Source organism: Ambystoma mexicanum, chromosome 1q, assembly GCF_040938575.1.
Source record: "Ambystoma mexicanum isolate Mex_15411 chromosome 1q, UKY_AmexF1_1, whole genome shotgun sequence".
In the NCBI taxonomy this organism is placed as follows: Eukaryota; Metazoa; Chordata; class Amphibia; order Caudata; family Ambystomatidae; genus Ambystoma; species Ambystoma mexicanum.
In genome coordinates this window covers 72,398,360-72,417,049 of record NC_090922.1, presented here as the reverse complement: position 1 = coordinate 72,417,049, position 18,690 = coordinate 72,398,360, and the positions used below count along the sequence as shown (strand labels likewise).

The window sequence follows — 18,690 nt, the reverse complement described above, 5'->3', positions numbered from 1 at the left end:
AAACCAGCCTTTCATGCCGTTCGCCAACTCACCAGATGTGTGCATCCCCTTGTTGTATTTGTGGCTTTAATTCACGAATCAAGATTAATACCACATACTTGGCCTCGCCTCCCCAACTTTGTCGTTCACCTGGGAGGGTTGCTGGTGACCTTGAATGCAGTCTTGTCTGGGATTTGGCCTTCTCTGCGTATCTTTCATGGCTCTTTGGAGGCAACGACTTCCTGCAGGGATCACCTGGGTTTCTCTACCCTTTTCTCTCATCCCTCGATTAGTCGTTTTGCTCCAGTGGGATTGCCTTTAGCCTGGAAGATCTGCTCCTTCTCGTGTTCCACCTTGCTTAGAGTGCGTCTCTATGTTCCACCTTTTATCCGTGTGCTGAGAGCTAATGGGTATCGGATGTATGCGATTTAAAGTCAGGTGCCTGCCTTTGCCTGACCCAATTAGCGGGACATGTCCAATGAGATATGTAAGGGTTAGCCTCTTTAATGTCAGTTGCCCTCTTCCTCGGCCCAATGTTTGTGCAGAAAGGGGGTGGGGGTTGAGACATTAGAGAATCCTATAAAATAGGTTGGGGCATGGTTACGGGAAAGGGGGAATACCGCATCTCATCATCGCTTCACCCCACTCCATGAAGACCCCTCACCCAGGTGATCCTTCCACTCTGTTCCACCCCCAGAGTCTGGATCCAAAGGCAATGACCGTGCCAATAAAACTAAGGAAAGTCTGAGTCAAAGAGTTCAACTGAATAATCTGTCTATGTCCAAAACCTATAGTTGCCATCACAACAAGTTCAGAGCCTCTGCGCTCTAGCACCTTGAAGCGTCTCATGTGCTAGATGGAATTACCAATAATAATCTTGGACCCAAATAACCGGACAGACTCAAAGAATATGGCAAAGCATTACTTCATTATTAGCATAAATATTAAGTAGGGCAATCTGGTGAATAACGGGCAGTAATTCGCACACTCACACCCAAGTGTGATTATACAAAGATTTTATACCTCGATATGCGTCATCTATGACATCATCCTATGTGGCAAACTAAAACCTATTAAAGGGAGCAATTGGTTAAGGGAACACATGTACCTGTAGTATATATAAGTGTTAACTTAATTGGCTGCCCCTTATCTGCTGGGCACGCCTTGAACCACCTCTAAATACGTATAATACTGATTATAGCAAGAAAATGGCAGCAGGTTGGTCTTTGCAACATTGTATAGCATGTTGCTACATAGACCCTCTGATTGGTTGACGTGCTTTCCCAACCTTGGACTTTTAGCTCGTTAGCCGCACGTAAGCAAAATGTAACTCAGGTGCCACAAGCAACGTCAGACTACTCCTCACTTTACCAATTAGTCCATGTTGGCTAGGTATTCCAGAGAGGACTGGGTTCACACTACGCAGTCACCGTTCATAGAACCCAGGCCCCAACAAACCCTCCACGGCATACAAACGGAGGACTCAACCAAGATCAAGTTAGAACTGCCCTTTATTTTCCATAACGGACAGGGATCATACAGGAACATTTTAACCAGCAATCACAGCTCCTGAGCCTATGTCGGGGGCATTTGTTACATTCTGACATCACAAATCCGGGCTCTTCCCCAAAAACCCTAAGAGCCCATCTGATTGGGTGATTGGGATGGTATCACCTATAGCTGGCCCATATAGATGTTATATGACTGGCCCTAGCATATCAGGTGGCTTGCCTGACCCTTCCCCAGAAACTATCTATTACGTTGTTGCAGGGTTGCAGCATTACCATTGGCCCTTGCCCTCTGCCATCCACCCCTGGATATGTGTTCCCGGATTGGCTGGAGCTGATCTCCCCAGGCCTGGGACCCAGCTTAGTATTCAGCACTCCATGGACCTTCTCAAAGTGATGAGAATGACTGTGTCCCTATTGTTGCTATCAGTGTTTCCACTTTGCCTTACAGAGTGCCTGCAGGGTTGCAACATTGTAAAACAATATATGTATCACTTTGTGTCTGCTTCGCTTGGAACGGCTTCTCTTCCCAACACGAGTAAATGGCCACTGTTCGGCTCGGCTGCACCGGGTGGGTGAAGACCGCAAAACTGAGCTTTCTGGTCTGCAATTGGGGAGGATTTATTCTGTTATTTGCAGGTGGCTTCTTGTCTCTGAGTCCTAGGGATGTTCTGCTTATCTCTGACCTTGGCTGCAAGCCCTGGCTTGGTGCTTCGTGCAGCCTAATTCTGCTTTGCTACATCTCTCGTTCTGCGGCCTGTGGCTTCATGTAATTCTACTATAGTCGTGCTGTACTTTCTATATGTCTACATTGTACTGTTCTTCTTATAGGTTAGTAGTATTTTTGGCTCTTCCAGGTTCCTTATACAGTCCTGTAGTTCCATATGCTTAGTTGCAATAAGCTGCTGCAAGCTTGCTCTGCACCTCTTGTTGCCTTGTGTTTCTGTATTTGGCTAATAAGAGAAAATAATAAAAGCTTTTGACAGTGTGTATATGTATCTGTCCTCTATATACATAACTGTGAATACATATTCTTCGTCTGTGCACGTGCATGTCTGTTGAACTTCGTGCAGGGATGCAAGTTTGCTTCATGGCTAACATTGCTATGTTGTGATGTCTCTAATGATGTCAGCACAGTTAGATATTTGTCATTGGTCGATAAGGTTCAACGAGGCATCTGTATTCATGATCAGTGTTGGGGCCCCCGCATCCATGATGACATCAGCTAGATAAGGTTTGAATGGTTGTCTGGGAGAATATCTGTTTGTGTATGTATTTTTCACTGGTCCTCCTGGCGGCTGTCCAAACAGCGACTGGCACCTTGCATGACTCTTTGGGCTGTCATGCTTATAGGGGTCAAGAGGGGCATTCCAGGGACCCTCTCTTCAGCCCCCCCCCTCATCGACTTGTCGACCAAACCACCAAACCTAGTCACTGTTGCCTTTGGTAGCCATATCTTTGTTATTCCTCCAAGATGTTCATAGTAAATTCATGGGCATCGAAACTCGATGTCATCTAACTGCAATATCCTTCTGGGTTACACCATACTAATCTCGACCAGTACCTCTTTTTGTCCACAGGATCATTGAATGCTGTTAGCTTGTTCGGGAACAATGGACACTCCTTTATTTGTATTTGTGTCCTTATTTTCTTTCTTTCCTCTACAATCTTATCGTCTTCACCATTTGTATTTATGTCAACTATCACTTGCATCCAATTGTTTTCTCTGTCGTCTTGCGGCATCGTGTGATGCAGACCTTTATCACACATAGTGCTACTAGTACTAATATTTGTGCTCTTGGTAATAATTTTAGTTCATCTGCCATCTTTTTGGCAGCAAGGAGAATATATATATATATATATATATATATATATATATATATATATATATATATATATATATATATATATATATATATATATATATATACACGACAGCCATCTTCGATTTTTTTTTTCCTGTTCCTTTGGCTGCCTCCTCTGTTTTTGCATGCATTTTTGACAATCTTGTCATTGCTTCCATTTGTGTGCCATTTGCTTCATCGTTTGTGGGCACAAATGTACAACAGGAACTTCTGATCCTGGCGCAAACTCCTTCCTCCATTGCTGTGAGAAGGTCTAGAACATATCTGTTCTGGAGAGCCATCAACCTTACTGCTCGGAGCTCTTCTTTTATTGCGTTGAAGCCATTTACAGTTGAGTTTATTGTCTGCATCAGCTCGCATCTCGTAATCTTGAGCCATTTTGCGTTTGTGTATGTCTGTAGAGCTGGAACTACTGACACAAAGAACATCTCTGTCCTACTGAACAGTTTTCAGGTGGCACATTGTCCAGTGATGCTTTTGATGCAGATGAGAAGTAGTTCTCTCTTTTCACTCTACGCACTTATACTGACCTCTTCCTTCTCTTTGTTTTTATGTCCTTTTGTGGTACAACTAGCGCTGGTGTACTGATGTGTACCAATGAACATACTCCTCCCCAGCTGGGTGGCAGCTTCTCATACGTCTTCGAATCTGCATGCCCAGTAATGATTAATTAGTACTGACGTTCCAACCTTCATTGTGAATTCTTTTCTGTGTACTTGCACTCTTTGCTTTCTCCAACCTTTACTGCACCATCATTCTGGCAGTATTTTGGAATATCCTGCATGGTAGAATGGGGAAAAGGTGTTTAAATAAGGGGGATACTGCATCTCACCCATCAGTGTCCCAATCCCCAAAGACCATTCAAACAGGTGATCCTCCTGCACTGATCCACCCCTAGGAACTGGATCCAAAAGCGATGGCCGTGTCCTGGGCACCTGGATGACAGATCCCTGGGGACTAGACAGGGAGACACCTTCAGGTTTCTCAGACTTGCTAATCGCCAACAGTTCACACAAATGGATTCCTGTAGATCACCAACTCCACCAATCACCTGTGGAGTACTACAAGGATCCATCCTGTCCTATGGGATCTTCAATCTTTACATGGAACTGCTCAGAACCCTCCTCGTTCCACACAACATCCACCAATACACAGATGACACTCAGATCTAGCTTAAGATATCCTCCATCGAAGACATTCGCAGGCTCAAGGCCTGTCTCACATTGATCTAGTCGTGGTTGTCCAGTGCTTACCTGAAGCTCAATCCCTCCAAGACTGAATTTCGACTATTGACCAACAACACCGAACACCCTTGCATCCAAATCTGACTCTCTGCTATGAACTTTGAGGGCTTCACACCCCAGCCGGCAACCTGAGCCAAGTCCCTTGGGTTCGACATCGACAGGCACCACACCTTCCGACAGCACATAGCAAGGAAGACACAAATTGCTTAGTATCAACTTCTCTCCTGCAGAACATCAAGCCCCTCATCCCAGAAAACAACCTCAGAACCCCTTCCCAAGCCTTGGTCTTCGCCCACCTGGATGGTGGTAAGGTCCTTTTGGAAGGCCTTCCAGTGACTAGCCCAAAGCCGTATGACTCATCAAAGGACTCTGCACATTCGACGACATCACCCCGACCCATATCGAACTGCACTGGCTCCCACTGTAAGCCAGTATCATCTTCAAATCCTTTTGCATCCTCTATAATGCGGTCACCCTGAAATCCCCAAGCTATCTCACTGAGAAACTCAGCATCTCTGGAGGCTTGCGATCCAACAGGAGTAAAGGTATTTGCAGACTTAGTACTCGGCCAGTGCAGGAAGGAAAGAACCAGACAGACCTTCTTTGTCTACACTCCAAGACTCTGGAACACTCATCCGACTTGCTGCATCGCTTCTACAGTTCAGGAAAGCGCTCAAGACCTTCCTTTTCAAGGAATGGCTCCTCTCTAACACCTAGGTCCACACACCCTCCACTACCCACCCTACCTGAGACTCGGTGATCTGCTCCTCATTGTTTCCTCTCCTGGTTGCTTGTAGAACCCTTACTGCCAAGTGCCCGCCCTCCCTTGTTGTTAGCTCCCCGCCCCCCTTTTCTCTGCTTCACTCACTGTGCTCTTCCCCCTATTATTGTAAAGTGCTCTGTTTCTTCCCAAAGCTAGGCTTGTGCTCAGTAAATACCATAATAATGATATTAACATACAAATAGACTATGGTTGCAGCTTCATTTTCCCCATTCTAAATGAAAGCCTACAATTACTAGCATGAAAAGTAATGCAAACCTAAACACATCCAAAGGACCACAGTGAAAGAATGATCATAAGGCACAAGCTTTATTTAGCATGGCATGCAGATTTATGCATCCCCCTCTCCTTTCTAATGAGTCAACATTTGCACCTCTTGAGGACAATAACCCCCGCCGCCATATCCCATTCAGTCCTTTTTTGACAGTCATTCCATGTTGATCGCTCTTCCCATTAGCCCGCTGCATAAGGGACCCGTTGTAGAAACACTGTCCTGAGCATTTTAGGCCAAGCTGCTAATGAGCTGCAGCCCCTCCTATAACTTGTGGCTCTTGCTTTGCGCAGAGAGGCGGAGCGAGGGGGCACGGGGAAGAGACCCAAGGAACTTTGGACTGCAAATAAATACAGATTGTTCATTATGGTGTCTAATGTGAGCGAGCAACTGGGAAGCCTCAGGCGTGCTATTAGTTGCTTGCAATCAATGGGTTGGAGACCCTGGCATCAGCTGCTATACGTTAATTGTCATTTACTTCCCTAACTGAGCTCAATAAAGGACCCCTCAAATCACATGTATTTTTATTTTTTGGCTAACATGGGTGACGGAAGGTCATCCAATTGGTGGAAATCGAGGACAGCTTTGTGGCATCCTATATTTTTTTATGGATTTGTAAGTATCCTGTATACTGTAGCTGGGCATCAAGGTATAACAATACAAAAAAGCAATACAATAGCCCCCCCTAATCCCTAAAATTGCAAGACAAACTATTCCAATGAAAACAATACAGAATAAAACCCTCTTAAACCATACATTCAATCCAATGTCTGAGATCACAACTGGATCTTCAGGGACTTCCAAAAGATTGAAAGCGACGCAATTGTTTTGTAGTGAGACACAACTGCACCTGAAAAACATTGTAAGGTCGAGGACCGCTGGAGCCAAGGGACCTCGAAACCTTCAACATGCAATCTAGAGGCCTGTCCTGACTGTAATCTAGCACATATGGGACGTTTCAAATGATTTATTTTCCTGTATCTTCGTTCATACATCTATAAGTACTTGAACTGTGGATTTTACTCAATGGGCTGCTAAGGCCTCACTTCTTTTGATGCTCACAGCATAACAATGGGGGAGGTTCTCAAACATTTTACCCCTCAATGTGGAAAAATGAAAAACATAAAGTTATGCAAATAGGGGTGGAAGGCTTTAGGGTCATGACCAGAAAATGACAATTAGACTTTTAAACAAGTTTAACTATGTAGTTAGTTAATAACGTAAGACAATTCATCAACATTTTACACACACCGAGAATTGGGTCTTTTATAGAAATGCTTACTTATATTCCCGCTTGTCGGGCTTGAAACCATAAAATCTCTACAGAAAACATCAATACTGGGGATCTACAATTACAGGTAATTGACACATTGATATTGATGATCGGCGGGTGGATTATACTGATCTCATTCTCCAAAGGTCAAGCAGACAAGCCGACTACAAATTCAGTAAAAGCAAAGTTTACAACAATACAATCTATTCATGTTGTATTAATTGGTTGTTTCGTTTTACTACCCACCCAAGTCTTCTCTGTTCCTCTCTCTAATTTTGTGTGACTGTTGCTTTCATTTGGTATTTGGTATGGTTCCATATAATATAAACGAATGAAGTAATCAAAAATCTACTTTTAACGAAGAGATAATAACGAGAAAAAAAATATTTTTTTGGATGGAGGTCTAAACCCTCCCAAACACCCGTTTCGCCTTGCTTAAAACCAATCCCAACCCCCGCCCCACAAGATTTAGCCCTTTACCCCACCTCCACACATATATATATTTTTTTTAAACCTACTATTTTTTCTTTATTTTTGTTTCGTTAAAATTGTCATTCGTTATTTTCTTTTTGTTATATTCACTGCATACCTTTGGTATGTATGATGCAGTTTTCTGTTCACTGGTTGATCTGTGGCTCTCGATGACCTCTGCATCTGTCCTTTGTTCAGCTGGAAGAACACATTGTACGTCTCAGGGAGGAACTGGACAGGGAGCGAGAAGAGCGCAACTACTTTCAGCTAGAGCGTGACAAGATCCACACCTTCTGGGAGATCACCCGCCGGCAGCTAGATGAGAAGAAAGCTGAGCTGCGCAACAAGGACCGTGAGATGGAAGAAGCTGAAGAGAGGCACCAAGTGGAAATTAAGGTGAACCATCGACGGTGGTATCCTTTCACTCCACCCTAATCCAAGCCACTGTTGAAAATGTTTTACAAAAATGTATTTAATTTTTATGGTCAAGGATTGCATGTCATTGTGAAGGTGCTTCAGAGACTGCTGGTTAGACTTTAATTTCAGGGCAGAAAACTAAGAGTGGTTGATGGAACTATGTAGAAATGATGCTGTGCAAAGCTGCAGGCATGATTCCAAATATACTCTTGGTCACTGTTGAGTGAAGATCAGGCAATGTCCGTTATTTAAAGACCTGGCAAAAAAGGACTTGGAAATTGATATCATGGAGTTTTGCCTCTTTGCACATATAAATAATTATTTTCAAGGCAATAGTGGCATTACCCTGGTTAGGTTTCCCCAGACTAAAGAGCTAGTTATAGTTACAATATGGTTTGTTTTGAGGAACAGGAGACTTTCCTATCTTACTTGGATCACTTGCAAACATGCACCTTTTGTGACTGCTTGTGTTTCTCAAGTAGGGTTTAGTAAAAATATCTCTGGTTTCTGTGTGGGGTTCCATTAATAACCGACAGGGCTGCGATAGTGTGATTGGGAGAACTGGAAAATCAAGACATCGGCTCAGACCTAAACTACATTTCTGTATGTGCTCTAGAATAAGATGCTGTCCTGCAGCGCTCTAGCTTTGGTTGGCAGATTCTGTTTGGAATTGATGTTGTAGACTAGGCACAATGCCTTAAGATCCTGGCATAATGTCTTTGAAGAGCTCCAGGTGTGGAAATCTGATTATGAATTGCACCATTTCTTAGTTTTAGCAGATCTCAAAATGGAGCTCCAAAATTATCACTGGCATCATTCCTGCATTTTAAAGCAACTTCATATGTAGCACTAGTGGGATATTGGGTAGCAACTCTTGGTTATTAAGCACCCCCGGACGTGGCACCATCCACATGATAGCTAGTACCCACTCTTAGTTCTAGCGAATTTTGAGTTTGTCTTTTTGAAGATAACTGGTGTGTTCATCTGTCCATCTCTACGTGCTAGTGGCCATGACTCTATTAGTCTCAGATTTCCTCCAACTTCTTGTTTGTTCATATTATTATTTTTTTTCACGTTGTTTCAGGTTTACAAGCAGAAGGTGAAGCACCTGCTCTATGAACACCAGAACAACATTTCTGAGCTGAAGGCCGAAGGGTCAGTGACCATGAAGCTTGCGCAAAAGGAGCACAGGTCTCAGGAAGGCGAGCTGCGCAACGATATGCGCACACTGAAGGTGGAGCTAAAAGAGCAGGAGCTGGCCAATGAGATGGTGGTGAAAAATCTAAAATTGGTAGGTGGACATCGCAGTGATTGAAACTCACTTTCTTCTTTGACCAAAGGGGTCCCTTGCCTTCCTTGTCTCTGAAACTCTTTCCTTTATCTGAGAAGTACAATTACAATTCTTCTCTGCCCAAGGGCATACCAAAGCATTGCTCTTGTCACTAACCGTAACTCAATCCTGTTTCCTTAACCCACCTGCAGCTACAGCGTCTCTATTCCTGACCAATGAGCATGTAGAAGCCTTGCAGCAGAAAAGCCAAGGTGGCGCATCCGGTTTCTTCCTGTGGGCAGTGCAGCAAGTTTCCTCCGATGGGCAGTGCAGCCCCTTACCACCCTTGGGTACTGAAGTCCCTTTCTTCCCTTGGGCAGTGAAGTCTCCTTTCTCTCTTAGGCCTTGCAGGAACTACTTCCCATGGGCTGCTCACCATGAGCAGCATAGCCTACTCCCTTCCTTGAGCAGTGCCCCTAACCTTGCCCTCCATTGAGTAGAGCTACATAGACCTTGACCTCCCGTGAAGAAGCATGGTTTCTGTCCCATGGTTAGTGTAGCCGATGGCACCCACGAACATCTTATGTCTTGGATAGTAATGGTCAGGGCCAGTATAACAAGATTGTGTCTTCCCACCCAGCCCCATACTCACGGATGTCCTATGCCCTTGTAGATGCCACTTGCGCACTCTTGCTGCTTGACTCTATGGCCACTTAAGCTGCTTTGGCCTCAAACTATTCCAGCTATTCACTTTGTATCACTGAATGTGCTAGTCATTAGCAGGACTATAGGAAACCACTGTGGCTCATCTCTGGTGTGGTCAAAAGATGCTGTGAGAGTTGTGATGGTTGTAGTGTTATGTTCTTTATGATTATGCATATTCACGGGTGTGGCAGTACATGGACCCACTGTACTAAAGCTTGTTTTGGACAAGGGAAAGTGTTGGAGGTAAACATGTTGGGATGCACCTGCCTGCATTTTCAAAAAGCCTACTCACCTATGTATCCAATTGAGGGGTCAAGCTGTACCACATGGATTTTATTGACTCAAATACTCCATTTTGCAGGCCCTCAGAGAAATGGGGGTTTGTATATGGCAATATAAAGTTCATGTGCTACCCTGGAGTTGAGATACAGATGTCCTATCTTGTAAGTTGTTTGGATGTGATTGGGTTCTGACACGCTCGTTTTGTGACATGCATGTTTTATCCTGTTGGACAAATGTTCACTGAGGCTCGAAATGGAGTTGATGGTTGAGTTGTCTGTTGAGGCAACAGTCTGTCTCCCGCTCTCTCAAGCTTCTCTCCTCTGAGATCTCACTGCGCTGTCTCTCTCTTGCAGAAACAAGATGAAGAAGTCACACGGCTACGAAACGACTTTGAGAGACAAGCACGAGGTCTGTTGTTGCTCCTTCCTGGGGTTTGGTTTAAACATTTCGGATGTAAAGTTATAGTGTGATGTTAGTCATTAGTCATTTTCAAAGCATGTCTAAGCAGTGTTTTGTCTATTTAAGCATGAAGGTTAATTTGTAGGAAATCCAAGCAGTATTGAGGAGAATGTAAAGGGTTATTTAAAGATGGGAGAAAACTAAAGAAAGTCAGTTTAGGATCAATATTGATTAAAATAATCTCTACTTTAAAGTTACTTTTGCATCACACACTATTCTTCTATACTGTTTGAGAAAGACAACACCAGTAAATCTTCTCCATATGATATTATTGCTGTAGAAGTGATATGCAGAACCTATACTCGTGGACCCAGCGTTCTTTCCTACAAACATCATGTTTTCTTAACTCTCGTCAGGGTGCTGTTCTCTTTTTCGATTTGCGCTCTGTAGGCCACAGAGACACCTGCTTGATGCAGGAAAATGGTTGTGTACAAAAACGCAACATGCTCTGTGACGACTTCCGGTTCCTCTATGAGGTGGGGACTTTATCAAAAACGATAAGACAACAACACTTGAATACTGCCTGCTAATGTCTAAAATATATGGAAAGCAACCACATTAAGCCAATGTCTACAGAAAGTACCTTAACGAGTCCTGCTGTATGCCATGTAGTAGACCATGCCTCCTCTAAATGTCATATCAATTTAAGAGCACCCAGAAATAAGTAGTCTCAACGAAAGAACAAAGGACACCAGCATAATATGTGGTACACACCTATTTCAGTTACAAAAAGTACAATATACAATTTGAAACACAGGACATCAGCACATTTGTGAGGTACGATTTGTTCAATTCTAATAAAGTGCAATGCATACCATTTACAGTGTATACTATTTTTCTATACTAACATTTCAATCTGCACTGTACAGATGATGGGCCTCATTATAACTCAGGCAGTCCGGAAATAACGGTGGCGGTAAACCCGCCGCCACCATTGTTTCCGGACCGCCTGATCCCGACTCCTGCAGGCGGGAGGTGATGTTCCCGCCAGGTCTGACCTGGCGGGTTTAACACCGCCCGCCTGCAGGCAGCCGAGGAAACACCGGCAGCATTACGAGATGCTGCCGGTGTTTCCATGATCCCCATTCTCCAGCATGGGGTCTGGCATGGATTCACATGCTCATAAATATTCCCCGTCGTCAGGCTGGGAATCCTCGGTAAAGAAAAAACCAGTATCAGTTTCGTTTCTGATCTGTCTTTCGTAGTAATAACCAATCACTGGTCTCTGCGTCATACTGACCACAGCCAATGACTGCCCTCTACCTAAGCACCGCCTCTGGCAGCCATCTTCAGATTTATACCGCACGTTCATGTGTTGGGATCCTCGTGCTATTGCTCTCGAGCGTTAGTGCTATTTTTTCACGTTTTTTCTCAAAAACTTCGTTTTTTTCGGTCAAAAGAGCCTCAAGCTCCACCGACTCTCCATCCGATCAACGGGGACCCGTGTCGGATTCGTCTGCGCCCCTCAAGGGTGAAGATTTCGTCGAGCTACGCTTTTGGAGGACTCCAGAAGTTTCTCAGGCCCGGACATGGCCCAGGAGAAGGGAAGCTCGACGCCTGGAAAGCTGTTCAGGATCTGCCCTGGATGCCAGCTGCAGAACGTCTTTAAGGAGGACGAACACTCCTTTTGTCTCTACTGCTTACATGAGGACAAGACGCACGTGGAGAAGGACTGTGCGTTTTGCGGCAACATGTCGGAGCGGACCATGAAGGACCGCCATCAACGTCTCGCCAACTGGCTGGAAGGGAAGAGCCTGTCAGGCGAGAAGAAGAGGAAGAAATCCGAGCGGTCTTCTAAGACCTTTGAGGACGCCCCGGCGACGGGGGTCCAACACAAGGCCAAGCACCGCGAGTCCGCTGGCACCGGGAGCGCCGAACGGTCAGGCTCTACGGGCGCCAGGCAGGGCGCACCCTCCCCGGCACCTTCAGCCACGAGCCAACGCTCTGGGTCGGGTAAGAGGAAGGGCGAGCACCCGGCGAAGCTCCTGGAGAGGCCCCGGTCGAGCTCGAAGGCCCCATCGGAGGGGGAGCGAGGCAGTGTCACCCCCTCAAGGATAAGGCGGTGAGCGCACCTAAGGTGGTGAAGGCCTTAATCCATCCGGCCAAGCCCTCTATCGATACTGTCGCAGCGGCCCTGGCTCAGCCTGTGGAGGCTACACCAGTGGTGGCGACCTCGGGGCTCAGAGTCTCCCTGCCACCTCGGAGGGAGTCCTCTTTTGTGCCCATCGATAGGACCCCCGTGAAACCCCCGGCGGGGAAGAAAAAGGGGGGGCAGGGCGTCGTCGTAGATTCGGCCTCAACCTCAGAGGTAGAGCTGATTGAGGTCTTAAGCCACGGCCTTGGCGTGGAAGAAGACCGGCTCGTCAGGATGGATCCCGACGCAGGTGACGACGACATCGTCGAGGGTGCCGACGGGGCCCCTGATCGCCCGTCGGATTCCCCTCTGCCAGTGCCGCAAGACAACTCGGCGGCCATTTTGTTGGCTATACAGTCCTTATGTTCAGAGATAAGGACGAGACTACCGTTGCCGACGGAGGAACCTCTCCCGTCGGGGGATCCTGAACCGGGACCTTCTGGTGCTCCCCTGCCCAAGAAAAGAAGGATTCACCCTCCACCTCCTTTTCAGCCGTCGCGCCCCGTCCAGCCCTCCTCCCCGTCCACCCGAGGGGATGATACGGGGACTGACACGGCAGCGACGGGTACGGACGACGAGGTATACGACGAGGATCTACCGTCGTCACCTCCCACCAGGGCTTCTCCGCCCGACGAGATTGGATCGTTCCACTCCATGATCGCCAGGGCATCCGAGCTTTTCCAACTCTGCCCTGAGGAGAAGAAAAAGGAAGGATTCCTTTATCAACGGCGCGAGGCCAAGAGGAAGACGGTCCTTGCGGTGCCTCTACTGGACGACATTTGGGATGAGGGCCTCGCCCTCCTCAAGAACCCTTCCACGACGCCAGCTAGAAGAGACCGGTACGAGAAGAAGTACCGGGTCCCGGACGCGGCCCCCCTGTGCCTCCGGGCGCAGCCTACCCCGGACTCCGTCGTCTCCGCGGCGGCCAGGAAGAAAGCGGGGGGGGGGGTGCGGCCTCCACATCGACTTCCCCACCGGACGGCGAGGGAAAGAAATTGGACGCTATGGGACGCAGGGTCATCTCGTCGGCAGCGACGACGGTTAAAGCGGCCAACGCCTTGGCTATCGTGGCCCGCTACGACAGGGAGCTATGGTACAAACTGGCTCCCCTGCTGGACTTCCTACCGGACGACAAGAGGGCGGATGCCCTGGAGATCCTACAGGAAGGCGAGGTGGCGTCGGACCACGCCATCACTATTGCGACGGACATCGCCGACACTGGGTTTCGCCAGTTGGGCAACGGCGTGTGCCTTAGGCGGCGTGGGTGGCTCAAGGCTACGGACTTCCGTCAAGACGTACAGACCAGAGTCCTGGACATGCCGTTCGATGGGAACAACCTGTTTGGGAAAACAGTGGACGATTCCCTCCAGGCCATTAAAGCGGACACTGAGACGGCCCGGGCCCTTGGGGTTCTGCAGCAACGACGGACGCCCTTTCGGAGCAGCGGAAGCAAGGGCGCCTCCAAAGGTTCCGGCGGCGGTTTCTCCACCTACCGTCAAGCGGCCCGCTCGTCGTCTCAGGAGGCCTACAGAGGACGAGGCAAGTCTGGCGGACCCCGCCGTCGTCGCCAAGGAGGTCAAGGCGGCAAAGCCTCGTCGAAACAGGATTGAACCGGCCGTGGGGTCGGGCCCCCACCGAAGCACCCCGGTGGGAGGCCGGCTGGCGAGCTTCGTCAGCGTGTGGGAGTCCATCTCCACCGACCGTTGGGTGCTGGACGCCTTAGCCCGGGGCCACGCGCTCGAGTTTCAAAGAAGGTGCCCGCGCGTCCCCCCCGTGGCCAGGAAAGAGCTTCACGTCCCTCAGCTTCTCCTGGAGGTAAAGGCGATGCTCAGGAAGGGCGTCATCGAACTCGTCCCAAAGAGGCTTCGGGGCTCCGGAGTTTACTCGAGATACTTCCTCGTGAAGAAGAAGACGGGAGGATGGCGCCCCATCCTAGACCTGCGACGTCTGAACAAGTTCATCAAGGCGCAGAAGTTCGGGATGGTCACCCTCCAGCATGTCCTGGGGCAGCTGGAGGAAGGAGACTTCCTGTCGTCGTTGGATTTGGAAGATGCCTACTTCCATATTCCCATCCTAAAGGGGCACCGAAAATTCCTCAGGTTTGTGGTCCAAGGGCGTCACTACCAGTTCAAAGCCCTCCCCTTCGGACTACGGTCGGCACCCAGGGTATTCACCAAGTGCCTTGCACCGGTGGCGGCGCAGCTGCGCCACGAGGGGATCCACGTCTACCCCTACTTGGACGACTGGCTCATTCGAGCCAAGATGAGGGAGCTCGCCGGCAAGGACCGTCCAACTTCTCACGGACCTGGGATTCTCCGTGAACTACGCCAAGTCCCACCTGGTACCCGCGCAAAACGCACTGTTTCTGGGAGCGAAGCTCGACACAGTGTCCCTTCTGGCCTCCCCGTCGGAGGAAAGGACCAGGTCCATCCTGGGCAAAGTACAGCGGATGTTGGTTTCCGACGCGGCCAAGGTGAGGTCCATCAAGTCCCTCCTCGGAATGATGTCTTCTTGCATCTACCTCATTCCCATGTGCAGGCTCCGGATGCGCCCGTTGCAGGAGTTCCTGGACGCGCGCTGGATCCAAACGACGGGCGGCTTCGAGGAGAGGATCACACTCGACGAGAGTTTCCGCTGAGCGGTCCGGTGGTGGGGCAACCGCGCGCATCTGACGGCGGGCATGGACTTCCAGACCCCAGACCACCAGGAGACAGTGACCACAGATGCCTCCCTGGAAGGGTGGGGAGCACACACCGAAAATCTGCACGCGAGAGGCCTTTGGCTCCCAACGGAGAAGTTCCTCCATATCAACGTCCTGGAGCTCCGTGCAGTGTTCTGGGCCCTCAGGTCCTTCCTTCCGTCCCTCAAGGGCAAGGTGGTGAGGATCTTCACCGACAACACCACCACCATGTTTTACATCAGGAAACAGGGCGGAACCAGGTCTCCAGCGCTGTCCAAGGAGGCGCAGGACCTGTGGCATTGGGCCGTCGCCCAAAGGATGTTTCTGGTGCCGTTTCATCTGGCAGGGATAAAAAACACCATCGCCGACTCACTCAGCAGGGAGCTGCGCTCGTGCCACGAGTGGGAACTACGGCAGGATCTAGTGGATCGCCTCTTCCGACGGTGGGGCACACCCCAGATCGACCTGTTCGCGACGGCGACGAACTCCAAGTGCCGGAGGTTCGCCAGCAGGTTTCCCCAGGCGAGGGGCATGGGCGATGCTTTCTCGTTCCCCTGGGAGGGCCTGTTCCTCTACGCGTTCCCTCCTTTGCCACTGCTAATCCGGCTTGTCAACCAGCTCAAGAGGTCACGGTGCAGGATGATCCTCGTCGCACCTGCGTGGCCGAGGCAGATATGGTTCCCGGACCTTCTGGACTTGTCAGCGTCCCCGCCAATCAAGCTGCCGGTGGACGCGGATCTACTCTCCAGGGAAGGAGGCGCCATCCTCCACCACGACCCAAAATCGCTGAACTTGCAGGCCTGGCTCCTGCAGCGCTAGAGTTTGGAGGATACGACATACCGGCCGACTGCAGAGAGGTTCTTGCAAAGGCCAGGGCGTCCTCGACTCTTAAATGCTACGGACACAAATGGAAGAGGTTCTCTGTCTGGTGCCACGCACAGAAGATTAACCCTCTACGGATTACGGCTCCCCAGGTACTGCCGTACCTGCTGACGCTGGCCAAAGCTGGACTGGCACACGCGTCCATCAAGATTCATCTTGCTGCGATCTCCCGATACACCAGAACCACGGGCCGTTCGTCCTTGTGGTCTCATCGTCTGGTGAAAGAGTTCATGAAGGGACTGTTCAGATCGTTCCCGCCGGTGAAGGCTCCGGCCCCGGCGTGGGAGCTCAACGTGGTGCTGACCAAGCTCATGGGACCTCCGTTCGAGCCTCTGCACTCGGCCCCGTTGAAGTTTCTGTCGTGGAAAACAGCGTTTCTTGTGGCCATCACCTCCGCACGACGGGTGGGAGAGATCCAGGCCCTTTCCTGCAAGGCCCCGTACTTGACTTTTCACGACACGAGGGTAGTGCTCAGGACGCACCCCTCCTTCATGCCCAAGGTACCGTCGGACTTCCATCTCAACGAACCCTTGGTGTTGCCTGTGTTCTTCCCGTCGCCTTCGTCGCCGGCTGAGAGGACTTTGCACTCGCTGGATGTGGCTAGAGCGCTGAAGTTCTACGTGGACCGCACAAAGTGTTTTCGGAAGACGTCACAACTCTTTGTGAATTTTGGACCTGTCAATCAGGGGAAGGCTCTCTCGAAGGCTTCCATTTCCAGATGGCTCTCCGGCTGTATCATGTACTGTCATCGGTTGGCAAACCGACCGCTGCCTGGCCGTCCGAGAGCCCATTCCACCAGAGCGATCGCAGCCACCACAGCGTTCCTTTCTGGTGTGCCCCTGCTGGACATATGCAGGGCTGCTACGTGGAGGTCGACGCACACCTTCACGAAATTCTACTGCGTCGATCGGGATTCCAGGGAGGAGTCCAGGGTCGGCCAAGCAGTGCTGCGCAACCTGTTCGCCTAAGGTGAGCCTGGTGAGGAGGTAAGGTGCTTAATGTTGGGTTTGATGTAATGCTTAATGTTGAGCCTTTGCCACCTCCCGTGGTTGTGCATGTGGGTACTGCTATGTATTCTTTATTCATGAGCATGTGAATCCATGCCAGACCCCATGCTGGAGAAGGAACAAGTTACTTACCTGTAACTGTTGTTCTCCAGCATGGGTCTGGCATGGATTCACATGCGAACCCTCCCGCCTACCCCTCTGCGGCTCTTCACTTGGTCATACTGCCACTTCACGTGCTTCCAAATCTGAAGATGGCTGCCAGAGGCGGTGCTTAGGTAGAGGGCAGTCATTGGCTGTGGTCAGTATGACGCAGAGACCAGTGATTGGTTATTACTACGAAAGACAGATCAGAAACGAAACTGATACTGGTTTTTTCTTTACCGAGGATTCCCAGCCTGACGACGGGGAATATTCATGAGCATGTGAATCCATGCCAGACCCATGCTGGAGAACAACAGTTACAGGTAAGTAACTTTTTCCTTCCCATCGAGTCCCATAGGACTCGATGGGAATGGGGATTAACACCATTCCGCCTCCGTGATTCCCGGAAAACCGAGGTTGTAATGCCCCGGTAATTCCGGGAATCACGGAGGCGGAACGGTAATACGAGTCTGGCGGAAACCAGCCGGTTTTACCGCCGCGGTTACCGCCAGACTCGTAATGAGGCCCGATATGTTGGTCAAGAAAATGTACATTGCAGCATGAGGCAGTTAGTTACACCATCATCTCAAACAGTAATGGCCATCATTTTTTGAATATTATGTTTTCTAATAATGGACAAACCATGATGCCATAGTATGTTCCTAATGTTTTGGTTAATGTGTGCCCAATATTTGGCCAAATGTTGGTTAAAAATGGGTATAATGAGAAAAGTCCTCCTTGCAGCAAATCCTAAATGCTGGACGCCATTGTGGGTAGATGTGCATCAGAAGATGAAGTCTTGACAAATCATCCTCAGCACTTCTCCACTGTCAACGTGTTGAAGATCCTCAGTGCCAACATGACATACTACTATATTGGGAACTTCTCCAGTGCTTAGAACTGAACATTTCACATTGTGAATTATTTTGTCTGAACATTCTTTTGGAAAGCCAAACCAAATGATTCTCATTTCACTATACAATAAGTGTGGACTATGATATCCACAACACACAATCCTGTAGCAAGCAGTTGCACGTGCCCCCCATTATTCAAATGGAATACTTTTTTTGACATGCACACAGTATAGGTAGTAATGACATAAATATTGCATGTTTGCAATGTGATCCAATTAAACATAGCCTCATAGAAACTATCATTACAAAAATGGCCCGGTACAGAGCTCAAGATATCATAAAATCTAATGACCAGTGTAATTGTCCTGCTTCATGTGGAGCATGAGGACAGAACAAACAATAAACATATTTTAAAGTTGTTTGGAGCAGAGAACGTTTTAATAACCAATCCTGTAATATACATCAAC

At 48.7% G+C, this 18,690-nt stretch overlaps 1 protein-coding gene across 1 annotated transcript in view; it reads left to right on the top strand.

Annotated features, from left to right (window-relative positions):
- The window catches only part of GAS8 (growth arrest specific 8), a 207,762-nt gene that overhangs the window by 73,194 nt on the left and 115,878 nt on the right, over positions 1-18,690 (top strand). Inside the window, exons 3-5 of the mRNA XM_069635552.1 lie at positions 7,591-7,788; positions 8,894-9,100; positions 10,420-10,474. Of these exons, the coding sequence (XP_069491653.1) occupies positions 7,591-7,788; positions 8,894-9,100; positions 10,420-10,474 (460 nt within the window). The remainder of the gene's footprint in view (positions 1-7,590; positions 7,789-8,893; positions 9,101-10,419; positions 10,475-18,690) is intronic.